This window comes from Crinia signifera, chromosome 5 (genome assembly GCF_055691185.1).
Source record: "Crinia signifera chromosome 5, ASM5569118v1, whole genome shotgun sequence".
NCBI lineage: Eukaryota > Metazoa > Chordata > Amphibia > Anura > Myobatrachidae > Crinia > Crinia signifera.
Window position 1 is genome coordinate 281,549,771 of NC_139221.1, and position 27,127 is coordinate 281,576,897.

A 27,127-nucleotide genomic window follows, 5' to 3' on the forward strand; every position below is an offset into this window, starting at 1 on the left:
ATTTTGACATGTTATTTTTTATATAAATAGACTGTATTGTGACTTTTCTTTCTTCTCATCTTCCCATAGTGGACAAGCAGCACTGTTTCCAGGACGGCTTTGTGTTCTACCAGTTTTCCTCTGACGAGTGCACTGATACTGTCTGTGAGTTTGGAAGAGATAAGGGGTGGCAGATGGGCGTTCGACTTCTGAAGCAGCTTGCACCACTTGCTCCACTGACCTCGAATATCTGTGATGTGTAAGTGTTCCCCTCCAAATCACAGCTCCAAATGTTCAGGCTGGTCACAACTGCTGCTAGCACAGTGTGTATTACACGTACAGTTATGAACATTGTACATAGCATTAAAAAAAGCCAATGTTTTTATTTCTGTCCCATGCAAAATACTAGGTATTCATTTTTATATCCATAGTTACATATTATATAATAGTGAAGACATTGTAACCAATTGTGATGACTAAGCTGAAGGGCAGCTAGCGAGGCTGGCATAGATTAGCCTTGGTGGCTGAATGGAATTAGGGTAGCCCCATGTGCAAAAGCTCCTTTTGTTAAGTCCCCCCCCCCCCCCCCCCAAAAAAAAATATTTTATTGAAGACAAGGGAAGCAAATTATTACAATACAAATGCCATAAACATGTAATAAGATAGCAATCTTTGAACATAGCTAAAAAAGTAGGGTGGGGGGAGGATAATCCATTATTAAACAACGGGTTTGGCTGCAGATGAGGGGGTCGATAATCATTTCCCCCCCCTCCCCTCCTTAGAAACCCCAGTACTGTCCATTATGGTTTCACTGAAGGATAGTTCTTAATATTATTTTCTGTGGAACTCTGCTGTTGGTATCTATAGATGAGATTTCATTTAACTGGTCAGACTTAAAAAATGTTAACTGGACATACTAATCCAGGGGTCTATTTCACTCTGGGACCCCATCAGACAATAAAAATAATGCCAGGACCCCAGCAAGTTACCACAGAAGGCCATCACATCACGTGTGTGGTCAGCAGATAGCACACACATGGCAGCATTGTGGAGGCACAAAATGATGGGAGGAGTCTAAAATAACAGACAATTCAACAGATTTTTCAAACTCCTTGAATCACTGACTAAGATTAGAGAAGTCATCAGCCTGATGGTCAGCAACATGGAGTTGTGACCCCATCCTGAGAAGGTCGGGACCCACTTTGGGGTCAGGACCTACTGTTTGAGAACCACTAATCCAAATTTGCTCAGGTGTATCCATTAATGAAGCCCTCCCTGCAGAATCACAATATGTTTTGAACATTTTGTGAGAAATTACCACAGGAACGTAGTTCCTGGGTTAAGTGCCTAATCACTGTCCACAGTAAAGGGCCCTACACACGGAGAGATTTGTTCCAGAGATTCACGGGAGATAACGGGAGATTCAACATGAGAGATTTCCCTTACACTGAATCTCTCAGCTAATGAGCCCACACACCTAGGGGTTTATTCTAGTTCATTCTTTCTGACAAAATCCTTCTAAGATGGACAAAACCATGTGCACTGCAGGGGGGCAGATGTAACATGTGCAGAGAGAATTAGATTTGGGTGAGTTATTTTGTTTCTGTGCAGGGAAAATACTGACTGCATGATTTTACACTTCAATATAGATCTCACTTTGAAGAAAAACCCCACCCAAATCTAATTCTCTCTGCACAAGTTACATCTGCCCCACCCGCAGTGCACATGGTTTTGTCCATCTAAGAAGGATTTTGGCAGAAAGAATGGACTAGAATAACCCCCCTAGAGATGTATGCTACAGATTCATAATGGGAGATTCCGCATGAGATATTTCAAATCTCTCACAGAAAGTGTTTCACTTCAGGGAAAAAAAAACAAAAAACATTGGTTATTATGTTATTACACATATCCTTAATAAAATATATCAGAAGGTATATCCGATTACTACTGGTAAGTGCAACTGGGTATAAACCAGTCAAGGTGGCCATACACTACTACTACTACTACTACTCTCTGAGGGGAGAAGTCGCCAGCGATCCCACCTGCTCAAGGACCTTCCCGTGCAGCAGGATCACATTCATCAGACCTGCGGTCATTCACCTGCAATTTGAGCACTTTTTCTGCGATTCATAGCCACAATTGCAGGAAAATAGCCCAAATTGCATGTTAATTGCCTAGTGTATAGGGGCGTTCCGACCTCAACGTAAATAACTATTATATTACATAAAGAGGCGAGTGATGGGAAGTGTAGTTTCGGTGAGTGACAGGGTCCACCACAGGATTGCAGAAGTGCAGAGCGCAGTCTGAAGTGGACACCGTGTCCTTGGAACTGACGCTTGCACCCTGGGAGTTGGTTCCACCGGGGACTATAAATCCTGAATAGACCATAGACTCTGCATGACAGTCTCCTGCCCGTCACTGCCGGCTACAGTGATTGGGACTGCAGTGGCTGCTGTAAAGAATATACAGAGTCAAACTGTGCGGCAGCGGGTATAAGTGCGGATCTTTTGTTGTCAGGGGTAGGTGATAGGTGGATGGGTGCCAGAGTTGACCCAGGAGGAATAGGCTGGGATAGGAGAAGGGGTGCCGGAGTTGACCCAGGAGGAGTAGGCTGGGATAGAAGGAGGGGTGCCGGAGGGGACACAGGAGGAGTAGGCTGGGATAGGAGGAGAGGACACAGGAGGAGAAAGCTGGGATAGGAGGAGGGGGGCCGGAGGGGACACAGGAGGAGAAAGCTGGGATAGGAGAGGGGTGCCGGAGGGGACACAGGAGGAGTAGTCTGGGATAGGAGGAGGGGTGCCGGAGGGGACACAGGAGGAGTAGGCTAGGATAGGAGGAGGGGAGGCTGGGTAATGTGTATCACAGATGGCAGGGGGTTGGGAACAAGAGTAGGTGGGGATGGGAGCCAAGGAAAAGAAGGAATAAGCTGGCATTGGATTAGGAGTGCTGCATTTTTTAGGGTAGAGCCAGGACAGAATAGGCAGAGCTGGGCACAGGAGTAGGCTGGCACAGCACATAAGCAAGCTGCATACTGCCCCACACATTAGAGAGTGAGGGAACTCCTGGGGCCAGGGCAGGCATGCCGCAATAATAACACACTTCCCATAGATGTGCAGGGCCTTCTGAGCGACCACTATGAATTTACCAGCAGGGTAGTGATTCATCGGCTACTCACCGGGCCGTGCATTTATACCGCTGTGAAGGTTATACACACAGCGATATTCAGACACTTTCTGAGCGAGTTAGTAAAATCGCTCAGAAATTGTCTGAATATAGCTCTGTGTGTAGGGCCCATAAGTCCTGACAAAGTTGCGAACAGAAAATCTCAATTAAATGCATCCTTACTGCAGATTTATTGCAAGCTGCAAATGTGTAAAGGGCCCTACATACGCAGAGCTTTGTGCCAGAGATTCATAACGGGAGATTTCACTCTCTCAGATAATGAGCCACACACAGAGAGATTTATGTCAGAGATTCATAATGGGAGATTCAGCACGGGAGATTTCAAATCTGTCACAACTGTCACAGAATGTGACGTAAAAAACTGCACTTCATCACAAAAATAATGTTATATGGTATAGACCGTAATTTCCTAAATAAACTTATAAATAAATTAAATACGTTTCCTTAATAAATAAACGCTTAGTGCATCTGGCCCTCAGTGAGGTTGAATCAAGATCAGGTGTGTGCACAAGGGCCAATTCGACGGCCAGCAATAACGATTCCCGGTGGGGAATGTCGGGTGGGGGGGCATTGGTTATTAGTTACTTAGTGTAAACCAGGATATTTTTCTCCGCTAAAAATGCGTCTAGCCCTTTCTTAAATACATTCATTGATTCATCCACCAGGACCTTTCCTGTCAGTGAATTCCAAATCTAGGGCCCCACACACAGGGCGATATTAAGCCATTTTCTGAGCGATTTTACATAATTTCTATGAATCACTCAGAAAATGGCAGAGAATTGCTGTGTTTGTGGCACACACAGCAATTCAAAAGCGCGTCCCCGCCGCCCAGAATATGGCCGCAAATAATAACAGAACAGAGCACTCGCTGCGGAAAGAAAAATCACAGACAAATAAATGTTCAAAAGTACTAAAGCGCACTGTGTCTGGGAGCATTTACACAAATAAAATGCTCCGCTATAAGCTTTAATGTTGTACTGTGTTATGGGAAGGGGGGGGGGGGGTTTAAGGTGGCCGTGGGTTTTACATCATAACCACTTTCTGCACCAGAGGAATTCAACTAATAGGGGAGTACTCTGCATGCAAGTCCTTTAGTCAGACTGAACATCAGTTTGGTTAAAAAAAAAAGAAATGGGTTCATGCGTGGACAAAAAACCCATTGATTCTCCATTTTACCTGGAATCAGCGGGCGGATGGAAAGGCAGGTGGAATTCACACTTCCTCACGGCGGGCGGACAGCGGCGGGCGGGCATACGAGAAGGCAGAATTTATTAGGATGAGAGATTCAGAAAGTAAGAGATTTTGGTAAAAAATCTCCAGCTTTTTTAAAGCGGCAATCATTTCCACTGCAAAATCAAACTGGATTTGCAGTGTAAATGATTGCCTCGTTAAAAAACCTGGAGAGTTCTTCCCAAATCCTTCACTTTCTGAATCTCTCATCCTAATAAATTTCCCCCTATATATGGAGAGATCATATGCACCAGATCGAATTGCTGTTCTAGGTGAGACTCATACAAAGGGACAGATTCTGCTATGTTTGGCAGCCAGAACGTTATACATACAGATAGTGGTAGATGCTCAAATTAGTTCAGTAATACTATTCAGGTGCATGCAAGGGAGGGGTTAATACTGAGTAAGTAAAACAAGACATTGGTTCCCCCAGCACACTGAGTGGTGTTAGTAACCAATCTTGAACACTACATGATAATATAATTCAGAGATATTGGTTACATATACCTGTGCAGGTGTATGATATGCCCCCAAGCCGCGTCAAGGCTTCTCTGGCAGCCAGAACGTTATCTGGGATGTCCTTGTTTTGCCTGCAGAAGGCAGATTCTGTTCGCAGGCTAATTTTAGGTGCATTCAGTTCCTCTCACTTTACTTCCGGATTGAAAATATTTTTTTAAATAAAAAGTATAATTACAATAATGAATAGTTTCAGTTGATTGCAGCGTGTGATTTATTTATTTATTTCAATTTTTTTAAAGCAATGGAAATAGTTTTATCAAATAGAATAACGTATCGTTGATATCAAGTTTTTATTCTGATATCTATGCAAACTATCCTTAAATATGTTATTTTATCTTATACCGCCTAGTCTTCATTGTCCATTGGTCTGCTCGGATGGGTGTCATTGTATTAATTGTTTTTCCGCCTCCCCCTCTTCTGAACATTACAAGTATAGTAAAGCATGAGGGTATCATTGGCGCATGGGGGTGAGTGATAGCACTGGCATAGAAGCGTTTATGTGCAAGAAAACTAAACTGAAAAACAAAAAGGAAAAAATTAGGCATTCATTTTAATGGTTGCGAGTTTATAGGTGGAGGAAATAAGTTAGCATTAAGTAAGTTTTTCATTTCCAGACAATGCGCTCCCTTCCACAGCATCGCGGTAATAAATTCAGCTGTTCTGCTAAATGAATTTGTAAATATGAGAGCATGTAAACCAAGCCCGGATCTAGCAGCTGTAAAGTGTCTGCAGTAGATCACATTAACTTCCCAGACGTGAGTGCATTAAATTGACAGTCTCGATGTTATTTGGCTCATGTGGAGATGTTGCAGTGAAAACAGAATGAGATGCCTCTGTAAAGACCAAGCTGTTAGCTTGCTATCTGACGACTGACTGATTGCACATACATTAGACTCTAATGCAGAGACAGACTACTGGAATATGGAGACAGGCGGACTAAATATATATACGATGATGTAGGTGTCCATATTTCCTGAGTGACACTCCAGACTCAGAATTCCTGCTCAGCAGGATTTTGCAGAAGCCTCAAACCTGTTCTCCTCTCTGGCAGTTTGCAAACAGTATACAACTCCTGTCTTGTTTGTTTTTAAACATTGCATAGACATATGGCATGTAAAGAACCAACAGGTGCTTGTTTATGCTGCACACATTACCGCTGCGGAGGTTAAACATCAAGATTTGAGGACTAGACCATGTGCTTTATTAATGTTGTTTGCTTGGTATATTATTTATTTATTTTACTCTCTCCGTTGTAGTGCATGCGGCTCTTTAGACTTGTCAGATGCTTGTAGTACTTTGCGCATACCAGTCATACCTGTATCAGATGTCTGCATTTATGGCGTACTCTGCTCATTCATTCTCTGCCTTGACCCTCACCCAAGGGAGAGCAGTAAGCAATTAGTATGTCACTGTTCATAATGTTGACATCACGATGCCAAGAGTTATTATGTCAATGTGGTTAAAAGATCGATACGTGGAAAATGACGTAGACATAATGTTGACTTATGAAATGGTGCCATAGTCAATTCATTTTAAGGGTTAAAGACAGATTTACCTTAAAAACAGACCTTAAAGGGGGCAGTCATAGACTAGGCAAAACCATGCCTTGCAAATGATTGCGGCTTTAAAAAAAACTTTCCAGTCCGGCTGGCATCCCACACGGCCGCTGAACTTGGACGCCATTACATCCTGCCCATAATGTTTTGTAGTGGAACAACTATTGTCATTCACACAAATCTGTGCCCCAGTGGAGCTTGCACTCTATTGATTACTTACCATTATGCTTGTAGATTGTGGAAGGAAATTGCAGTATCTAGGGCAGGACAGGCCAACCTGTGGCTCTCCAGATGTTGTGAAACTACAAATCCCAGCATGCCTTGCCACAGTTTTAACACTCCCTTATAGCAAAACTGTGGCAAGGCATGATGGGATTTGTAGTTTCACAACATCTGGAGAGCCACAGGTTGGCCAGGCCTGACTAGAGGAATCCCATGCAGATGCTGGGAAAACATCCAAACCAACACAGATAGGTCTTTTGGTTTGATGTAGAAAGTTAGGGGGAGTTCAACTCAAGACCCACAGTGCTGTGATCATCAAGCTAACCATTAAACCACTGTGCTACCATATCTCATGTACCTTAAAGTTGCTGTAACGATGTTACTGCAGCAGAGTGTTTTTTTCTATTTGCTTTTGTGTTAGAGGGTCAGTAATGTTCTAGGCGTCTGAAGATTAGATTACATCATTGTTTCTTGATTTTAGTTATCAAATATCACACCACAGATCATGTTTTGAATAAGTAAAATATCAATGTATCAGTGACCACCTTCTTGTTTGTAAAGGGGTGATGGGCGTCTGTACGGTACAGACATTATATAGAGTAGGGCTGACCACCACACTCACACACTAAAGCTGGGTACACATATATACAATCCAACCGTTTGGCCGACTGTACTCCCGTCGGACCGTCCACAAACAACAGCCGATCACGCGCGTACACACCTGTACAATTTTACTTGCGACGGGGGGAAATTTACTAACATGGGAGTTCTATTTCACCTGGTATTATGCTATGGGCAATCAATCAGAATCTACTGGTATCTTACTGGTTGCCAATAGCAGCATTCCTTGTGAAATAGAACTCCCATCTACCCTGCTCTCATTGGTAAATGAATACAAATTAGTATTATCTTTAGCAGGGTGATCGACTACTACTACATATATATGTGTGTGTGTGTGTGTGTGTGTGTGTGTGTGTGTAATATAGTGTGTTCTATGTGTGTATGTATATTGTATATTATATGTGTTTAATGTGTTTTTTTAATATGTAAAACATGCCATAAATTGACCAGAACAATGGGCACATTGTACGCTGCCTCCAACTGCCTACAGTGTATAACTATATCTGCAAATGATATAATTGTCCTACAGAGCTAAAGACATGGAACGCACGGCCATATGTATTGTAATTGTATGGAACACGTGGCTATCTTTAAATAGATAAAAATGCAGTTTGTGAAGGTATGGAGCCGTGACCAGCACGGCCATATTAATAGCCGGTGTCAGGTGGAACGCACGACCATCTTGGAAACAAGTAATATACACTCGATGGCCGGGGGGACGCGAGCAGTTTGCCACGATAGACAGGTCACCGATTAGCCAGCTAAATGGGGCAGATAACCCGCGATGCAGGAAGCATTCAGACACTTTTACTAAAACTTACCAGGTCTTAACACTGACCTCGATTAAAAGGTGAGCTGTGGAACACTCTGCCATTTTGGTGGTGGCAAGTGATGACAATCTAGAGATTAAGGGCCAGATGCACTAAGCTTCAAAAGTGATAAAATGGAGAGTGATAAACAGCCAGCCAATCAGCTCCTACCTGCTATGTCACAGGCTGGGTTTGAAAAATGTCAGGCAGGAGCTGATTGGTTGGTGGTTTATCACTCTCCATTTTATCACTTTTGAAGCTTAGTGCATCTGGCCCTAAAACTGTAGGATTAGGACATGTGACAATAACTGTTGGTCTATGTGGGACACCATAGAAGCACTATACAGGTAAATATAGTTAGCTAAAGAGACACTGGTATATAGTGCAGGTTGGGAGGCAGTGTCAGTGTACCCTGGTCTCTGCAACTGTAGACAACCTTTCAGTTCCAGTCTTGATAAAGGCCATACGTGGCCAAAACGTCTACTTGAAACAACTTACCTGTTAGTAGGAAAATGGTGATGTAATAAAAGTCTTTAATTTCTCTGAAGATTTGGTGATTGCCCTTAATAGGACCCTAGTGGCCCTAAGGATCAATATATGTGGAACAGAATCTGTTACTATAGAGGAAGCACCCCACTTTTGATAACACGGGGCCCAGCACTCACTACAACAAACTAACTCACCTTAACATTCAAATAATCAATTAAATAAATAATGGGGTTTTAGTTCATGAATTGATCAATGCATTTAAGCTTGCAGCCCATCGCCAAGGGACCCCATTTCACTGCAAATCCTACACTAACAACTGGTTTCACTACTGTGATCATAGCTTTCTCATGCACCCTAGATAAGCTAATTTACCTGAAACCTGTGGCAGCTGCCCCTTTAATACTAATTCAGGTGCTGTGTTTGGTATGGTCTCACCTTTAAAAGCCATAAGGTACTTGGCAGTTGAGCTTTATATTTTTTATATATTTTTTACAATTACATAATATATAATATTAACTCTTGTTAAAATACATACAATTAATGATTTTTTTTCATGTATTCTGTATTATTTTTATTCATAGATCTGCAGATAAGTTAGAGAATGGATCAGACGCAAACAACAGAGTCCTGCAGATCCAAGCACTTGCCCGACTGACGTCAGCGGTACGTTACACCAGCATGGTCTTTCTGCCCGTTTTGGCTCATTCTCTCTTTTTACACCAGCATTACCTTTCCATTTTCTTTCCAGTGCTGTCCAATCTTTGTATGATGGTATTCTCCAGGCCATGCACTGTTTATCGGGACACAAACAATTGTGTTCTTACTGTAGCTCCATTTACCGATAAGCATAAGCATGCACCAGCGTACGAAAGGAGTTGGGTAGAGTGACATAATAAAAGAGAGTTTCTAACATACACAATTGATCTGCAGTGCCCAAATTACAGAGTAGATGGCTGGGTTTGATGAAGAAGTGGGTCTTGAGAACCCATTTAAAGTTTTGTAGAGAGATGGAGAGCCTGATAGGGAATGGTAGAGAATTTCAGGCAAAAGCAGCATATGCAAAATCTTGAAGGTAGTCAGTTGGCAGGAGAGACGGCATGCATTAGTGGAGCGAAGAGGACAGATCGGAGCAAAAAGGGAGATAAGGTCAGTGATAAATATGGGAGAGGAGTGGGTAAGAACTTTGTAATACCCCTTTTACACCAAAAATCCCGTATCCGACCCGGCATTTGGAAGAAGGATCCAAGCTGGGTCGAATCCGGGATTTACACCGTTTACATTGTGGTGCCCACCCGCAGTGTAGACAGAGGTGGCGCTTGGAGACGACATAATCTCCAAGCGCCGGGACCGCAGTGAATCCCACAGGAAACGCCGATCATCTGGCTGGGGGCAGCCCAGCACCAAGGTAAGCTGCTGGGCTGCCCCCAGCCCTCGTGCACCCCCCAGCCGTCGTCCGGGAGGTGAATGGATGCCGCACACAGGCATCCATTCACCTCCTTTGCTGCCGCTGCTGCTGTCTGCAGAGTATAGCAGACAGCAGTGCAGGCTGTCTGTGCCCCCCCCCCCCGACTAACCTGCGGACGCTGCGTGTTCTACCCAGGTCAGGACCTGGGTAGAAGTCCCGTGTAAAGGGATACGGCGTGTCCCATTTACACCGCCGCTGACCCGGGTCTGACCCGCCGAAGACCGGGGTTTTGCGGCAGTGTAAAAGGGGCATAAGTGAGTTTGAGAAGCTTGAATTGAATTCTTTAACGGTCGGGGAGCCAGTGAAGGGCTTGTAAGAGAGGGCAGGTGCATGTAGTATGTTTGGAGAGGAAGATGAGCCAGGCAGCAGCATTGAGGATAAAGTGGTAAAAAGATGGTTGCCAGGGATGCCAGATAGTAGGAGATTGCAGTAGTCCAGTATGGACATAATCAGAGAGTGGATGAGGGTCTTTATTCAAATCCTTTGTGACAAAGGGTCTGATCCTGTAAATAATTTTCAGATGAAAATGGCAGGTTTGTGGGAGGTGCTGAATATGTGATTAGAGAGGGAGGAATCCATGATTACTCCAAGACAGCGCATTAGGGAGCTTAAGGAACTAGTAGTGCAATTAATAGTGATATTGTGGGAAGTGACGCAATGCAGGAGGGTGGGAAGAGGATCAGCTCAGTAGGGCCTACACACGGGGCAATTCCAGGGCATTTTCTAAGCGATCTCACTAGATCGTTTAGTAAATGCCCCTACATCGCTCCATGTGTAGGGACCATAGCGATGTGTATTATCACCAGAGAACAGTGGCCCTGACACATCGCTGTGTGCTAAGCAATCTTGCTGAGCATTCTGAGCAATTTAGCATCGCTCAGAACGCTTAGCAAATCTCCCCGCGTGTGGGCCCATTTAGACATTTGAATTTAAGAAATGACTGGGATATCCAAGAAGAGATAGAGAGAAAGATGGAGATATGAGAGAAGAGAGTGGGGAAAGGTAGATTTGAGTGTCATCAGAATAAAGATGATAAGTCAAAGAGATAATGAGATCACTTGGGGTCAGATGCAGTAAGCTTCAAAAATGATAAAATGTAGAGTGATAAACAACCAGCCAATCAGCTCCTACCTGCCATGTCACAGACTGGGTTTTAATAATGTCAGTCAGGAGCTGATTGGTTGGTTGCTTATCACTCCCCATTTTATCACTTTTGAAGCTTAGTGCACCTGGCCCTTAAAGAGGATGTATAGAGCGAGAAAAGGAGTAGAACAGAACCTTGGAGGATGCTTACAGTGGAGGGGGGGGGGGGGGGGGGTGGTGGAGATGGGACAGAGAAGGAATGGTCAGAGAGGTAGGAGGACATCAAGGAGAGGGCAATATCATGTAGACCAAGGGAGTAAAGGATTTGCAGGTGAAGAGGATTCTACACATTGTCAAAAGCAGCAGAGAGTATTGTCCCTTGGATTTACTAGTCTACCAGTTAGGAGCATTTCTGAGTTGGCTGCATCCCTGTTGCTTCTCACATAGGGCCTGATTCTGGGTCACTCCCAAAAGCAAATTCTCTCTCTAATGGACAAAACCATGTGCACTGCAGGTGGGGCAGATGTAACATGTGCAGAGAGAGTTAGATTTGGATGTTATTTTGTTTCTGTGCAGGGGAAATACTGGCTGCTTTATATTTACACTGCAATATAGACATCAGTTTGAAGTACAAACCCCATGCAAATCTAACTCTCTCTGCACATTTTACATCTGCCCCACCTGCAGTGCACATGGTTGTGAGAGAACTTGCTTTTGCGAGTGAGCCAGAATCAGGCCCATAGTGCTGAATAGGCATTACTAGGTGGCAGCTGGGTGTTACCACATGGAAGAAACATTCTATGGGCTTGTAGATGAGGCTATTCAAAGATGAGATCTGTCCAATGACAGTTGGCTCTTCTGCAGTAATATGGAGCTAGGGCATTTGCAGATAATAGGGATGATTTCCAAATTTTGGCGACATGGAGAACTCCAAAACAGAGGGGGGAATTCACATGGATTAACAGTCTCTGGAAGCGGACAGAATTACGTTAACTTGACATGAGACTCGGGTCACACGTAATGCAGGCAGTCCCAACAGCGCCTTTAATAATTTAAGCATTAATTGAAGGTAAACTTTACTTATAGGAGGAAAATTCTATGGATGGACTGGTTTTAAAATGTTAGACAGCTGACCTGACTGTAGACATTAAAGGGGTGTACACACAGAGCGATGCTTCTAAGCGATTTTGACTATATAGTCAAAATTGCTTAGAAGATTTGTAAAGATCGCTTTCAAGGTTAGACAAATCTCCCTATAATATCGCTTAGTAAAAATATTTTTACTAGATCGCTGGCTGTCTAGTCAAAATCGCTGGTATTCCCTGCTGAGGGAGATATTCACTAGGTGATCTGTAAATAAATACCAACCAAGTATGTTAGTACTAGTATATTGAAAATCGCCTATAGACAAACTCGCTTAGTCTACCTCGCTGGTGCATTTAGTCAAATCACTTAGGTAAAATCGCTCACTAGCAGAAATCTCTCCATGTGTACACCCCTTAACACCATTCCGCCTCTCTGCGTTCCTAGATACACTTCTGGTTTGCAGAATCCCCTGCCCAGCCCCCTCTCAATACTAGCGGGGAGAAAAACATTTTAATATTACTTTTTTATTAGCAGATATTGGCTCTGCCATTTATTACGTGGTAGATGTCTCTGATTAATACAGAATGTCACATTGCCTTTTTGATGCCACCAGTTCCTTTTATTTATCCTGCTTCCAAGCACATTTAAAGTCATATATTGACTTTTTATGCCATCTTATGTTTACTGTAAAGCTTTTTTCCTGTTTGTTTTTGCCAGATTTGAATAGTCACACCTTAATTTGCTTGAGATCCGGTCGCAGCTTGCTACCAGCATTTTCCTGTTATTGACATAGTCGGGATCCTGTACGCCTGTAAAAAGAGCACTCACGTGTCATTTATTCAAAGTTTGCAAAGCCACAGAGTAGCCTGAGGAAACAGCGGTTGACTGCAGCTAATTAGGACATTCATTTACAGAGATCATTAAAATAATATCCCAGCATTGCCGAATTAAGAGACATTTGTTTTGTCTTGCAAGATTGAAGTCAGATCTGTGATGGGTAAAACTGCACTTGTCAGGACACATCCTGGCCAGTGCAGCAAATCCATCCTTTCACTGTAATTGGTCACAAATGAGTAACTAGCTGACAAAACTGATCATATTAACTCAGGGAACATGGTCTGCCTTAGCCAAATTGGATATGTGTACGCCTCAGCGAATACATTGACTTTTGCACACGTGAATCTTTTAGAACTTTGAAGTCACATTTAATCCTTATGCACTGTTTAACGCAAACATGAGATTTTCTGTTTTCTAATAATAATAAAAAAAAATCATGTATGTTTTCTTTATTATATTGTACTTGAACCTGTCCTGAACTTTGTTTAGGGGATCATGCAAGGTTACATGAACATTACTAGTTTAAACAAACTCTGGGGTGTGACTAGCTGAGCAACAAGGCTGCACTGTGTGTTCTTGCTCTGGAGTAAAATGTATAATATGCCATAATCTAGTGCAGGGGTGGCCAACCAATGAGAGACAAAAAGCCAAAAAATATGATCTGTTAAAACAAAGAGCCGATACCATTTAAAAATGGGTGTTGCCTATCTCCCAGTAGGCCACGCCCCATGTTTAAATGGGTTATGGCTTAGCTGGCACAAGGCCCTGCCCCATTTTTGTGTTTACGGCATAAGAAAAAATGCACTCCATCACTGCTATAAATCCTGGGTGCTAAATCACAGTTTTTATATGTAATCTTTCCAAAACTGTAAAAAAGAGATCTGCACACCTCCTGATAAATATAAAAAAATGTTTTATAAATTGCATAAAAGCAAAAATAAGTTTATCAAGCACATGGCAGCATATTGGTAGGTACAGGTTTACTTAACAATCATCACTCCATCATGGTAGGAGGAGCCTGTAGCCGGCCATATACTTACCAATATGCTGCCCTGATAAACCTTTTTTTTTTGCTTTTATGCCATTTATAAAACATTTTTTAATATTTATCAGGAGAGAAAAAAAAAGAGAGAGAAGGGAAAGGAGAGAGTGGAGGGAATTTCTTCCAGGCTTCACACACAGCACTTCTAGCAGTCACTGAGTGCTCACCCACTGCCACTACAGCCGGACCCCAGCTGTCACTCGGTCATTCAGTGGAACTACTAGCCCACCCGGCCAGGCCTTTTCTCTTTCCCTGCCGCTGTCCGGCACTGTAGTGCACTGCCGCAGATTAGGGGACGCACAGGAACCGGCTCCCGGGCTCTCTATTTGTGCGGCATCTGTGTACTCACCTTAACCCAAACCAGTCCCGGCGAAGCTCAGTGGGTTATTCTGCTGGTGAGAGGCCGGATGACCCGCTCAGCGTGTAGCGGCGCCTAACTCCTGCAGTCCGGGGGTGGGGAGGTGAGGGCGGAAGTCCAGGGACACTGCCTCCTAGCGCAACTGCCCATGCACGCGGTCGCGCTGTGCAGAGAGGAGGCACACATGAAAGGGCCGTGTGCTGAGCCAGCGCTGCTAATAGTGTGTACACACTATCAGCCGCACATTAAAGGGAGGTAGCTGTGGAGCCGCACATGAGAGAGAGAAGAGCCGCATGCGGCTCGCGAGCCGCGGGTTGGCCACCCCTGATCTAGTGCTTCTCCCCCATAATAATAATCTCCATCGACATTGTATACTCCACGGAATCCGTGATGAAACCATTGCTTTGTAAAAATAAAGCAGTCAGTATTTACCCTGCACGGAAACAAACAAAATAACTCACCCAAATCTAAAGCCCCCCCATACACTGGTCCAACTTGTCCTAAGGACAAGTCGGACCATATTCCACTTGAGCTCCACCGGCAGCTCCCCGGGAGGCTCACTTACGATTTGGCACTTGATGTGCCATTTTTACATGCAATAAATTACATGCGATTTATCGCATGTAAAACTAATGAGGAGTTGCAGCAGCGACGGGGGGGGGGGGGGGGGGGGGGCAGGAGGCAGTGTTGAGCGGCGGGACACAGTACCTGGAGGTGCCGACAATGGCCATATACTGCACAATAGGTACCATTAAGTGTCACAATCCCAGTATTTTGTAAGACGGATTCTCCTCTCCTGTCGACGTGTTTCGATAGGGTAACTTATCTTTATCAAGACCCTCACTAGTGTGAGTGAGAGTACGCATGACAGCACCCATCTATGTGTTTTTTTATTTTAGTTCCAGTCATAGACTGTCTACATATTGTTATCTTATTTTTTCATATACCATCTAACGAGACTGACTCGGATGTGACAGACCCACAACCTTTGTGTATTCAGCTTTCCATCGCCCATGGTCCTACACACATTAATGTTCTTCCTTGGCATGAACCAAGAGCATATGCTCCTCTTGTAGAGCCCCACCCATCTCTGATGCACTCCACTATGCTACCTATGCAAAAAGCATTTTAGCATAAATTCTGCAAAAAAAGCAGTATTTTGTTTTTCCATCTCTGGCACAAAATACGTTCAATGCCGCTTAGGCCTCTCAGAGTGACAGAGCAAAATTAGGTTACCTGGCCATTTTCCACAATGCTGATACGGACTGTCCGATTACATACAAGGCCGCAACGGACCAGGAGCCTAACACATAAAGAGATCACCAGTGTTGGAGGCACTGCGGTATAGGTGAACTGGGCAGCAGTGCTTCAAAAGAGGAGGCCTGTGGGCAGCCTCCTCTGGCTGGGTCCCCTCCTCTTTCCCGGGAGCATCGTCCTACTGTCCAGCGCAATACAGTCTTGAGCACTAGAGTGCACAGATTCTATTTTGCATGCGCAGTGCAGTGGCCATTTTTCCGGTGATTCTGGTAGCGCTGCTGTCTTCATCTCGGAATTCCAGAGGGTAAGTATTAAAAAATTAGTTCATTGTTCACAGTGTGGGCCCCCTGTGCTCTAGACACATTGCACCCATTAAAAATATGCCACTGGAACTGGGGTTACTGTGTGTCATAATGTTAACTAGGGGCACTACAGAGTATTTGCACATTATACTTTCTAATATGACCACCACAATATTTTATTGGTGGAGGCTCCTATAGGGTACTGACCCAGGGGCACCCTACACACCTTAATCCAGGTGTTATATGCATAGTCTCACAGATGCACGGCTTAGACACATGACAATGACATGAGTCCTGATCTGAAGAGGCTGCCCTACCATTCCGCGTATTCTGTGTTACCCGGCTCCGGTTGTCTATCTGTTCGGATCACCTCTGGAACATTAAATATAGTAGTGATGGCATCCAAAAAAAGAGAAACCTTTATTTGTACAGCACCTGCATATTTATTATAGTCTTGAAATACTTTTATTATGTATGATATAGCTTTGTAGCAGCTGTACATACAGTACATTGCAATTTTCCTGTGTAATGCTGCCCTCTAGTGTCAAGAGAATTTGTTGCGCATTCTCTTTAGTCATGTTCACGTCACAATTTTCATTCATTTTAATCCAGAGCTCTCATTCCTATCTCACTTGTTTCAATGATTTTCCAACTAAATTAACACTTTGATTTAAAAAAAAAAAAAATTACTGTAACTTTAATTTATAAATGTGACCTACATTAAAATAAATGTGGCCGAAACAGAGGAACATTTTGGGTTATTATTTTTATTATTATGAAAAGTAAAGCCCCGTACACACGGATCGCTCAGCACATATCGCTGCACGCCTATGATGCATTTGTAAGTGATCTAGTCAGATTGCTTAGAAATGTGGCTGAAACCGCCCCATGGGCATGACCCTTAAGATTTCCTATTCACAAACAAGCCCTCCAGCTGTTGTGAAACTACACATCCCAGCATGCTCTGTCAGTTTCAGCATTTTCTAACAGCAATAGTGTGGCAGGGCATGCTGGGATGTGTAGTTTCACAACAGCTGGATGGCCACAGTTTGGACAGGCCTAATATACAGTAAGTCATAGGACTTTAAAACATAAGATAAGTGTCACTGGTTGTATATTTAACCAGCCAAACTGTAATGTAAAAATAATACTTAGGTCAGTATCCAATTAGCCACAGTAATTTACCAGTAATTACTGCTGAAGGGGCTATTCAATTAACCACAATGCTGTCGCCTACAAATTAAAATACAGTACATACGTTTATGAATTTTCACGGATCCTGTGTATTTGTTCACGATAACGGTAAAATAATGGGAGCCTAATTGGGGAAAAAAAATATCGTTGATAGCAAATAAACAAACAAAAAAAAGGTAATCCCACAACACTGTTTTAGTACAACACTGTATTAGTATTCATAGGCAAAGGATAAATGGAAGTTCCATGTGAACCATGCAAATATGTGGTAATTAGGAAAAATTACACTACTGGGGACATCTGTAAAGGGTACTACTGATGACATGGCATGTAACTGGCACTACTGAGGAAATGATGTGGAACTGGCACTACTGGGGAAATTATATGGAACTGGCACTAAATATGTGAAAGAAAATGATTGCTTGGCATTCAAGGTCAGTGCCTGAGATACTGTAGTACACAAGTTATGTTTCATGCAGAAATAAAAAATATTTGTGTGTATTTCATGTGTTTGATGTGTTAATGCAGCATAAATGCAAGATGCCTCATCTACTATATAAAAGTGAAAATTTGTCCTTCTGTCTGTCTTTCTATACAAATCCAGTCTACAAGCCAAGATAGTGAAATTTTACATACGAGCGTATTAAAACACGGCCGAGGCAACTTAAAAAATTCCAAATCGAAATACATTTTTTATTAATTAAAAAACATAATTTTTGCTGTACGCTCATATGTATGTTCCAGCATAACTCCGGAATGACTGCAGCAATTTACACAAAACTTGGTACACATATTACTTACAATCTGTGAACAAACACTGTTGGGGTAACACACCCCGAGGGCTGAGACACCAGCACAGAGTATTTCAGACGACAGCGTAACTCTGGAATGGATGGAAAAATTTACAACAAACTTGGTACACATATGACTTCCTATGTGGGAACAAACACTGTGGGGGGTAAGACAACCCTAGCACCAGAGTATTCCAGCATACAGCATCACTCTGGAATGACTGTAGCAATTTACACCAAAATTGGTACATCTATTAATTACAATCTGTGAACAAATACTGTGGGGGTAACACCCCCCCAGCACCCCTAGGGGTTGGGCAACAGCACAGACTATATCAAGACATGCATGATATGTCCTTGATGATAGGTCTGCATGTGACTATGACAGTGATGTAATGTGAGGAGGGGAATGAAGATAGCACAGATAGTGGCAGTATAAGGGTCCCTCAGCAGCACAGAGTATATCAGGAGATGCATAATGTGCTGCGGCTCAAAGTAAATGAATGAATAACTAATGTTCTTTATAATGTGCGTTTAGTATTTAAATAGATTTTTGCAAAGAAACATTCCTAAAATCCTGGGCAACGCCGGGAGTTGAAATATAAAAATATTCTGAAATACAGAATAATCTGTTCCCGAGCATTTTGGATAAGGAATAATCAACCGTATTAGAAGCTTGGCTGAGTTACAGTATAGATGAGAGGTGAATTTTCTCTGTTCAGCTATTATAAGTATTTATATAAATTGCTTTATGACAGTGCGTAGATGTGGGCATCCAGTAAAAAAATTCTACAAAAAACACAATTTATTGCTGTTTCTCAAGAGCTGAGTACATTTTAAGTTTAATTTAGAACACTAGTCATTTTAAATTAATATGCCGGCATCTAAAAACAGATATTCTCCATATTGTTTTTTCTTTATTTCAGTAATTCTTATAACAGAGCCATTGTGCCATAGAAATTTTCTAGTATGCTATTTAAATTTACATATGCACAGAGACTGCAGATACCAATCCTAGACGCTTGGAAGTCGGGAATGATTAATGCATCATTGGTAGTGTGGCTCCCATGGGGCAGATAAGCAGATTATTTTCTTTAAATAGTGCAATTTTCTTCATATTTGAATGTAATTTAATTATGATTTTGATCAAAGTTAGACGTCGATGTATCTCATTACCATAACAATGGTAGCACATGTCTAAGTGTAACCACATACATTATGCGCGTAGTCCGTGTTTTCTATAAATAAATATCAATGGACTATAATTAAAGAAAATATTGCATTGATCAGGGATTGAGGGAACATAATGCTTTACATATTTCAATTTTTGAAATTAATTTGAAATATTACATACAGCACAGTATTAATTATGACTTCATATAACAAGGATTTGGAGATCAGTATGTTCAGACTGTTATAAATATATCGTAAGAGTCTAAAGGCCCCCATACACTGAGCCGATTTGGTCCGATTTCGGGCGATTGCGACCAATTAAATTGGACCAAATCGGCTGTCCCTGACATGTTGTCGGGTCCGATGCGCAGTCCTGTGCACATTGGGCCTGAGCAGGTGGTCGGACTGCTGGCCGTCCGACCGTCCCTCCTGGGACCCCCTCCAGGAGGTCCTAGGACTGGTGGCCTCCAAATTGTGACGGATCGCATGTGTACCTGCCACCTGGAGAGGTCCCGGGCGGCTCGCAGGGTATCGGGTGTCCCGAGACATAGCAGCAATGTATGGGCACCTTTATAAAGAGGCTTGGGGGAAGTTGTGTGGATTGTAATTGCTAATACCATCTTCCCTATGTATAATATATTTGAGTGACTTTTTGGGCTTTGCCGTTGTGATTAGTAAGCTGCACTTTTATCATCTATGCCTTAAATCCATCGAGGTGTTCCTTTAAAGTGGAAATAAGTTCCGACAAGTTACACGTACTGTACAACCCTAAAATCGTGCCTTCTTAAAGTGCAATATATAAGCTGGTATTTTCTCATTTCTTTTTTTAAATGTTATCAGATACGATCCACTGAAAAACTATTTAATGACCTTCCTAAAGAGGAATTAATGAATAGACTTCCTTATGATGACCTTTATGATTATTTAAGCTACTAAGAAAATGCAGCGCACCGCTGTTAATAGAATAGCAACTACAGCACAAGGACAGATTTTGGGCAGATTAACTGTATGTTTAGGTCTTTTGAAAAGTGATTTAATAATATCTAGTCTGTGACTTGATGATATGATTATCATTATCTGGGCGGCGGTTCATCGTTTTATTGATATTTCAACCCCTGCCATTTTAATGAAAAATGAATCTTGCTTTTTGATTTGAACTTTTGAGACATCTATAATGCTAATGTCAACACAGACTTATTGCCAAATAAAGTAAGGTTACCTACAGAAATGAGTTTCATTTGGCTATGCAGTTTTACACATAAGGACATTTCTTAAATTAACTTTATTGTCGCTTTAATTTCACAGGTACAGCGGGAGCTGGCAGCTGTTATAGCCTTGAAAGCAAGAAAATCCGGTAAGCCTGAATGAGATCAGTGCCACATAAGCATTCCATTTGTCACTGTTGGTATATGCAGTATTACTGTGCACTTTATTTTATTTATTACCAGTAATTTATACTTAACCCTTTTACACAGAAAATGAAATTTCATTAAATGCACAGGTCCTTTTTCTGTGTGATCCGGATCTTAAACTCTGGGTCTCCAAATGCAAATGACCAGAGTCGGAGTTTAAGATCTGGATCGACCCTTTCACACAGGCGAAACTCCATGTAATAGAGGAAATCTCCGGGTCTAAATTTTAGACCTGGAGATTTGCTCTTTTGTGTGAAGGGGGTCTGACAGCAGGCTTCCGAATAACCTGGCGCTTCAAAAGCCGGGTAATGGCCGGATTATTCGGCCGCCGCTGTCTGAAAGTGATATAATATAGCGCACACATTTCCGCATCGCTTTACAAAGAATATTTATACATCAGTCCCTGCCCCAGTGGAGCGTACAATCTATATTCCCTACCACATGTACACGCACACACAGACATTCTAGGGTTAAATTTGTTTGGAGCCAATTAACCTACCTGTATATTTTTCAAGTGTGGGAGGAAACCGGAGTACCCAGGGGAAACCAAGCAAAATATACACGCTCCACACAGGGCCATGGTGGGAATTGAACCCATGACCTCAGCGCTGTGAGGCAGTAATGCTAACCATTACACCATCCGTGCTGCCCAAATCACTATAATATAGTATTTGTTCAATAAATATATGGTAATTAGCATTGGGGTCACCTTTGGCAAGAAGACCACTGTACACCTTATTACAACGATTCCCTGTGTAAACTGCTTGTAGTGGCTGCAGCTATTTTAATATTTACCAAAATGCAGAAAATGTAATTTGTTAGGAAATGAATATGTCATGTCTCAGAGATGTCACTAATTTCTAGTAAAATGATAGGCTAAATGTTATGTAAGACAACCAAATAGCTGAAGCCGATGTATACTGACATTCTTTTCCACTTTTTACTCCAACATAAAGATTATGACCTGGATTATTTTAGCTGTGGTAATTAACTGCAGGCTAATTGGTTTTCCTGAGCTATACAATTACAGCCTGCGGTAAGCCTTCAGGCTGCACTTAGGGGGTTATTCTGGGTGATTTGCTCGGAGGCAATTTCGCATCCTTGGGAGTCAGCCTAACCCTGCCTTGTGAAAGGTCTTTCACACTGGCTGGGAATGGATGTTTTGCATAAACATCCATTCACAGCGTGCAGGGGAACACCCACATCATTTGATTCTCGGCGACCATCGAATGATGTGGAACGTGCACGCATATGTAAGGGTGCTCTGGGGCAGGAAGTAAGGAAGTGGGCCCCCGGTGGCCACGGCACGGCCTCATTAGCATGAGAACATTCTGAGCGATCTAGTGAGATCGTTTAGAAAATACCCCTAGATCGCTACGTGTGTATTCCCTTAAGAGCCCTTGCCGTGGGTAACACGAACGTATTAATCTATAGCTCTGGTTATTTATGACAAAATATATGATTAATGTGCGTTACTGTAAAGTTTTCCATGTTCAATTGCAATCCGGCCCTGTGTGTTTGTAATTATTGAAGTGCTTACCTACCACAAGGAGGGCGGAGTCAGAATGCAAATCACATATTAAGCACCACCCACCTAGAATATAGATTGTGACAGGTTGTATTTAAAGTGACAAGAACTATAGAAACAAAGAGCCTGATTCAGACCTGCTCGCTAGGCTTTGTATATTTGTTGCCTAGCGAGCAGGTAAACGCCGCCCAGCCGAACTATCGCCCCACTCCCCCGCCTCCCTGATCCCCTCACTAGCATGCGTGCTGACACGTTCGCCTACACATCCGCTCTCATGTGTACGCACGGAAGAAAAATCCTCCTGGCACCTGTCCTTTAAACTCCGCTGCATGATTTGGAGACGGGTCGAGTAAAGATTTCACAAATTATTATTTTTTTTCCCCCTTACGCAAATAAAAGTCAGCCTAGACTCTGGTGCTGAAGTCAGCCGCCCGCCCCAAGCAGACATAGACTCGCCAGGGCCAGCTGGGTGTTCCCCCTGCTTCCGCTCCATGCCCGCCCCCTTCCCTCCCGGAAGTGTTCGATCCAGGGGTTTGCACATGTGCAAACCCCAAACATAGGCCAGGGTAGTGAATTCAACCCAGACCGAGCGGGTCTGACTCGCACCCAAAAATCATAGTCACTGATAATTATTTTGTAGTTTGAATTAAATTGTAGGCATTATTATTATTTATTTATTAACAGTCTCTTATATAGTGCACACAAATTCTGCAGCGCTTTACAGAGTATACTTGAATATTCACATCAATCCCTGCCCCAGTGGAGCTTACAATCTATATTTCCTACCACATGTACACACACACAGATATTCTAGGGTTAATTTTTGTTGGAAGCCAATTAACCTACCAGTATATTTTTTGGATTGAGGGAGGAAACCGGAGTACCCAGAGGAAACCAACACAAGCAAGGGGAGTATATACAAACTCCGCACAGTTAGGGTCATGGTGGGAATCGAACCAATGACCTCAGGGCTGTGAGGCAGTAATGCTAACCATTACACCATCCGTGCTGACCCTATTATAGTTGAGAAGGCATGCCATATGCAAGTTATCAATCCAGTGCAATCTGTGTTTGCTGATGTAAGGGCAAAAACAGGGTCTTTTAGCTTTTGTTTTTAGCAACCATTTTTCTTGGCCTACCGATTTTGTTTGTTTGTGCCTGAAAAATGTACTGTTACTGTATCTTAAGATTTGTGACAGTCACAGACATATGTATTTTCTCAGCCTGTGGCAGGCAAAACAAAATCGCAGACAAGCGTCGGTATTGTGGTTTATTGGACAGCCTATTCAGCAGTAATTAGCTATTGGATACCGTGGATATGTTACTTAGATTTACTTATGTTTTTGATAATGGGAGCCAGATATATTTGGGGTAGAGGGCTGGAGGATTTAACTTTTAATATAGGGCTGAATTACTGTATATAGAGTGAAACATAGACCAGTCATTTAACAGATCATTTGCTAGATAAGCCCCTTAAGGGCCATGGAGAATGATAAATTGGATAGAGATAAAGGGCTGGTTCGCTCGTAAAAGCAAATTATCTCTTTAAGGGACAAAACCATGTACACTGCAGGTGGGGTAGATGTAACACGTGCAGAGAGAGTTTGATTTGTTTGGGGTTTGTACGTCAAACTGATATCTATATTGCAGTGTAAAAATAATGCAGCCAGTATTTACCCTGCACAGCAACACCCAAATCTAAAGGTGGCCATACACACGCAGATTTATCTGCAGAGCTGTCTGGTTGGAACAAAAACCTGGTTATGGATGAGAGCAAATGACAGTTGACCATTTGCTTGGAAATGCTGGAAAACTGACAAACTGTCACTCATTCATAACCATGTTTTTGTTCCAATCAGCCAGATCTGAAGATAAATCTTACTAGTGTATGGGCACCTTAACTCTCTCTGCACATGTTACATCTGCCCCACCTGCAGTGCACATGGTGTTGTCCATTAGAGAGAGAGAGAGAGAGAGAGAGAGAGAGAGAGAGAGAGTATTTGCTTTTGAGAGTGACCCAGAATCCGGCCCAAAGTACCAGCCAATACGCCCCTTACTGTCATATTACAGGCTCTGTTTGGAAAATGACACTTAGGAACTGATTTGGTGTTAGATTATCTCTCTCCACTTTATAACTATCCAAGACCTAGTATATCCACCCCTGTGTTTTGTAATGAAAGAGAAAATGAGTTGAGAATATAAGTACATTATAGCATGCTATTCCCCAGCAGTACTTATAGGATGTAGTTGACAACCCAACAAATGGGATGCTGGCTGTCAGAAGACCGGCACCAGAATACTGCTAGTTGTCTAAATGCCAATCCGGAATGTAAGTATGCCAGGGAGAGTAATGCTGCTTTCCCACTGCCTACACGGGTAATGACCCGTTTTTTTTAAACGGGTCTTTAAACAGGTAAGAGCCATAAAGACCCTTACCCACTGCAGCTTTTAAACGGTAAATTACCAGGACCAGGGCTACCTACGGGCTCAAGATAGGTAAGTATCAGTATGTATGTGTTATGTATGTATTAAACTTTTATTTTTCACGTGTGTCAGTGTGTTTATTGTACTATTTCTTTTACTGTGGAACTACAAGACCCAGCGGGCCCTTTAATGCCCCGCAGGCTGGGACTTGTGGTTCTCCAAGTCCCAGCTTGCGGGGGAGGCTTGCTGGGACTCATAGTTCACCAGTAAAAGACAATAGTTTTTATTCTATTTTTTACACCATTCCATCAGCCCGATGCCCACCGCCCAGGGGCATCGGGGACAGCACCAGGCTTCAGCCTGGTCAGGTAAGTCCTGGAGGGGGGGGACCCCTTCATTGGGGGGGCCCCCACTCCCCCAGGGCCCCTGGCCAGGCTGACTGGTCGGTAGGGTTAATGCTTTGGCCGCGGGACCTTATATAATAAGTGTCCCCCGGCTGTGGCATTACCCTGCTAGCTGGTTTGGCCTGGGGCTGGTCATTTTTTCCCCCGTATTTTGGGAACCAGCCCCGGACCTGGAGCCTGGGGCTGGTTGTAAAGAATCAGGGAACCCCTATTTGTCGGGTTTCCTGATTTTTTTAATACCAGCCCCGGCTCCTTCAGCCTGGTGCTGGTTACGGCAGTGGGGGGGGACCCCATGCCGGTTTTTTTTTAACGGGTAAAGGGCTACCCCTTTCCCACTGCCGAAAAAACGGCTTTTAAGCGGGTAAAACACTGCTTTTTACCCGTTTAAAAAAACACTGTATTTTTAAACGGGTACAGCAACCTGGAGCTTTCCCACTGCAGCTGTACCCGTTTAAAAAGGCTAAAAAAACGGCATTTTACCATGTAAAGCCTGCAGTGGGAAAGGGGCATAAGGGTTAGGCTTCGGGGGCATGGATAGGGTTAGGCTGCGGGGGCATGGATAGGGTTAGGCTGCGGGGGCAGGGATAGGGTTAGACTGTGGGGGCAGGGATAGGGTTAGACTTGCGGGGGCAGGGATAGGGTTAGGCTGCGGGGGCAGGCATATTGGTAGGGAGTGGGTTATAGATAGGGAAGGGTTTTGTTAGGCTTTGGGAATGGAAGGTTTAGGTTTAGCCTGTGGGAGGTGAGGGCGAGGGTTAGGATTGGGGTTAGTTTAGTGACATTTTTGTTGAGATGGCAGTCAGGGTGCTAGCATCCCATACCCAACCCTATTATTTTCCTTTTTTAATTAAACATGCTTTTACCTTCATATGATATGTCTATATATTTTTTTTGTTTTAATGCTGCCACCTTGTGCATATCTCCAGTAATACATTCCTTCCTGTCTTCAAAGTAAACTATATAGAATCAATGTAATTATTGTAGAGTCATAGGACTTTCTCAACCAAGGTTGTAAGGTTTTTTTTTTGTCTAAAAGCAACTGATTAATGTGCGGTGCTTTGTTGATCCTAACAAAGAAATGATACAGAGAAGAATAGAACATTGTGTCCCTGTGTTTTCTATTGTTTCGAAAATTGGACCAAAGAAGAAAGTGCCCTCTGTTCCCCTTGTGCATTATTTGTATGCATCCCAGTGACACCATATGAGGATCATCTTTGCACAGAACCAAAGGGAATAAACAATGTTGGAACATAATGGTCTATTATTATACTGGATCTATTTGTCCAAATGTATGGCCTAGGAGAATTGTCCTTGATCGAAATAAAACACTGTAACAATTACGCACTATAAATCCAAGAGGAATGTTACAAATTCAATAATCTACGTAAATACGTCTTATAGATGCTGGCTGATGTCTATTCACTAAAGCACTGATTCCAGATACTTTGTTGTGTGTCACAGTTGATTTCCACAGCACTGAGGGCTAGCTCCAGGTAAGTGTTCCTCCTACTGAGCCCGTGGGAACCTGATAACATGTGATCCTATTAGCACACAGCAAGAAAATCCCGCTACACAATAGCTGAATGGAGCATATACTGTATCCTGACACTTGTCACTGGAAAGCAACAGGGTTTCGCTTCTTTATCTTATGTACTATGTTTCTGCACTTTCTACTTCCCTCCTGGGGGGGGGGGGGGGGGGATGGTGTGTTAATTCAATCGTTCCCCATGTTTACGTTTTTTGGACTAAGGGGATTTCACTATTCAATCAAAAACATTGGGATTTGTGACTGCAGATTCGGCTCTTTGAAAAGCTGAATCTGCATTCCCGGAAACGGACATTACATTTTCGAATTAGCTTCCATTTCCATGGAAAGAAACAAGGATTCCAGATACACAAAGTTTCCCATTTTCAGATTGATTCCGAAATTCGGGAAAAAATGGAATAACAGACGTTATTTCTCATTTTTTTCCGGCAAAGTAGCAGCATTGAATACCCCTGTTGGTATCTGTATTCTCAGTTTTATAGGATTCTGCATCTTTCTGCAAATTATATACAGAGATGGTTTGTGTGCAACTTGCTGCAAACTCTGTCTGATATCACGCTGCGACTGAGCCACCGAATCAATGCCACTTTTCACTAGGTTTGTATTAGCTATGTCCT

The 27,127-nt window shown here is 42.9% G+C and overlaps 1 protein-coding gene across 1 annotated transcript in view; it reads left to right on the top strand.

Annotated features, from left to right (window-relative positions):
- The window catches only part of RAPGEF5 (Rap guanine nucleotide exchange factor 5), a 265,810-nt gene that overhangs the window by 95,389 nt on the left and 143,294 nt on the right, over positions 1–27,127 (top strand). Inside the window, exons 5-7 of the mRNA XM_083189111.1 lie at positions 70–238; positions 9,190–9,271; positions 20,502–20,550. Coding sequence (XP_083045237.1) covers positions 70–238; positions 9,190–9,271; positions 20,502–20,550 — 300 coding nt within the window. The remainder of the gene's footprint in view (positions 1–69; positions 239–9,189; positions 9,272–20,501; positions 20,551–27,127) is intronic.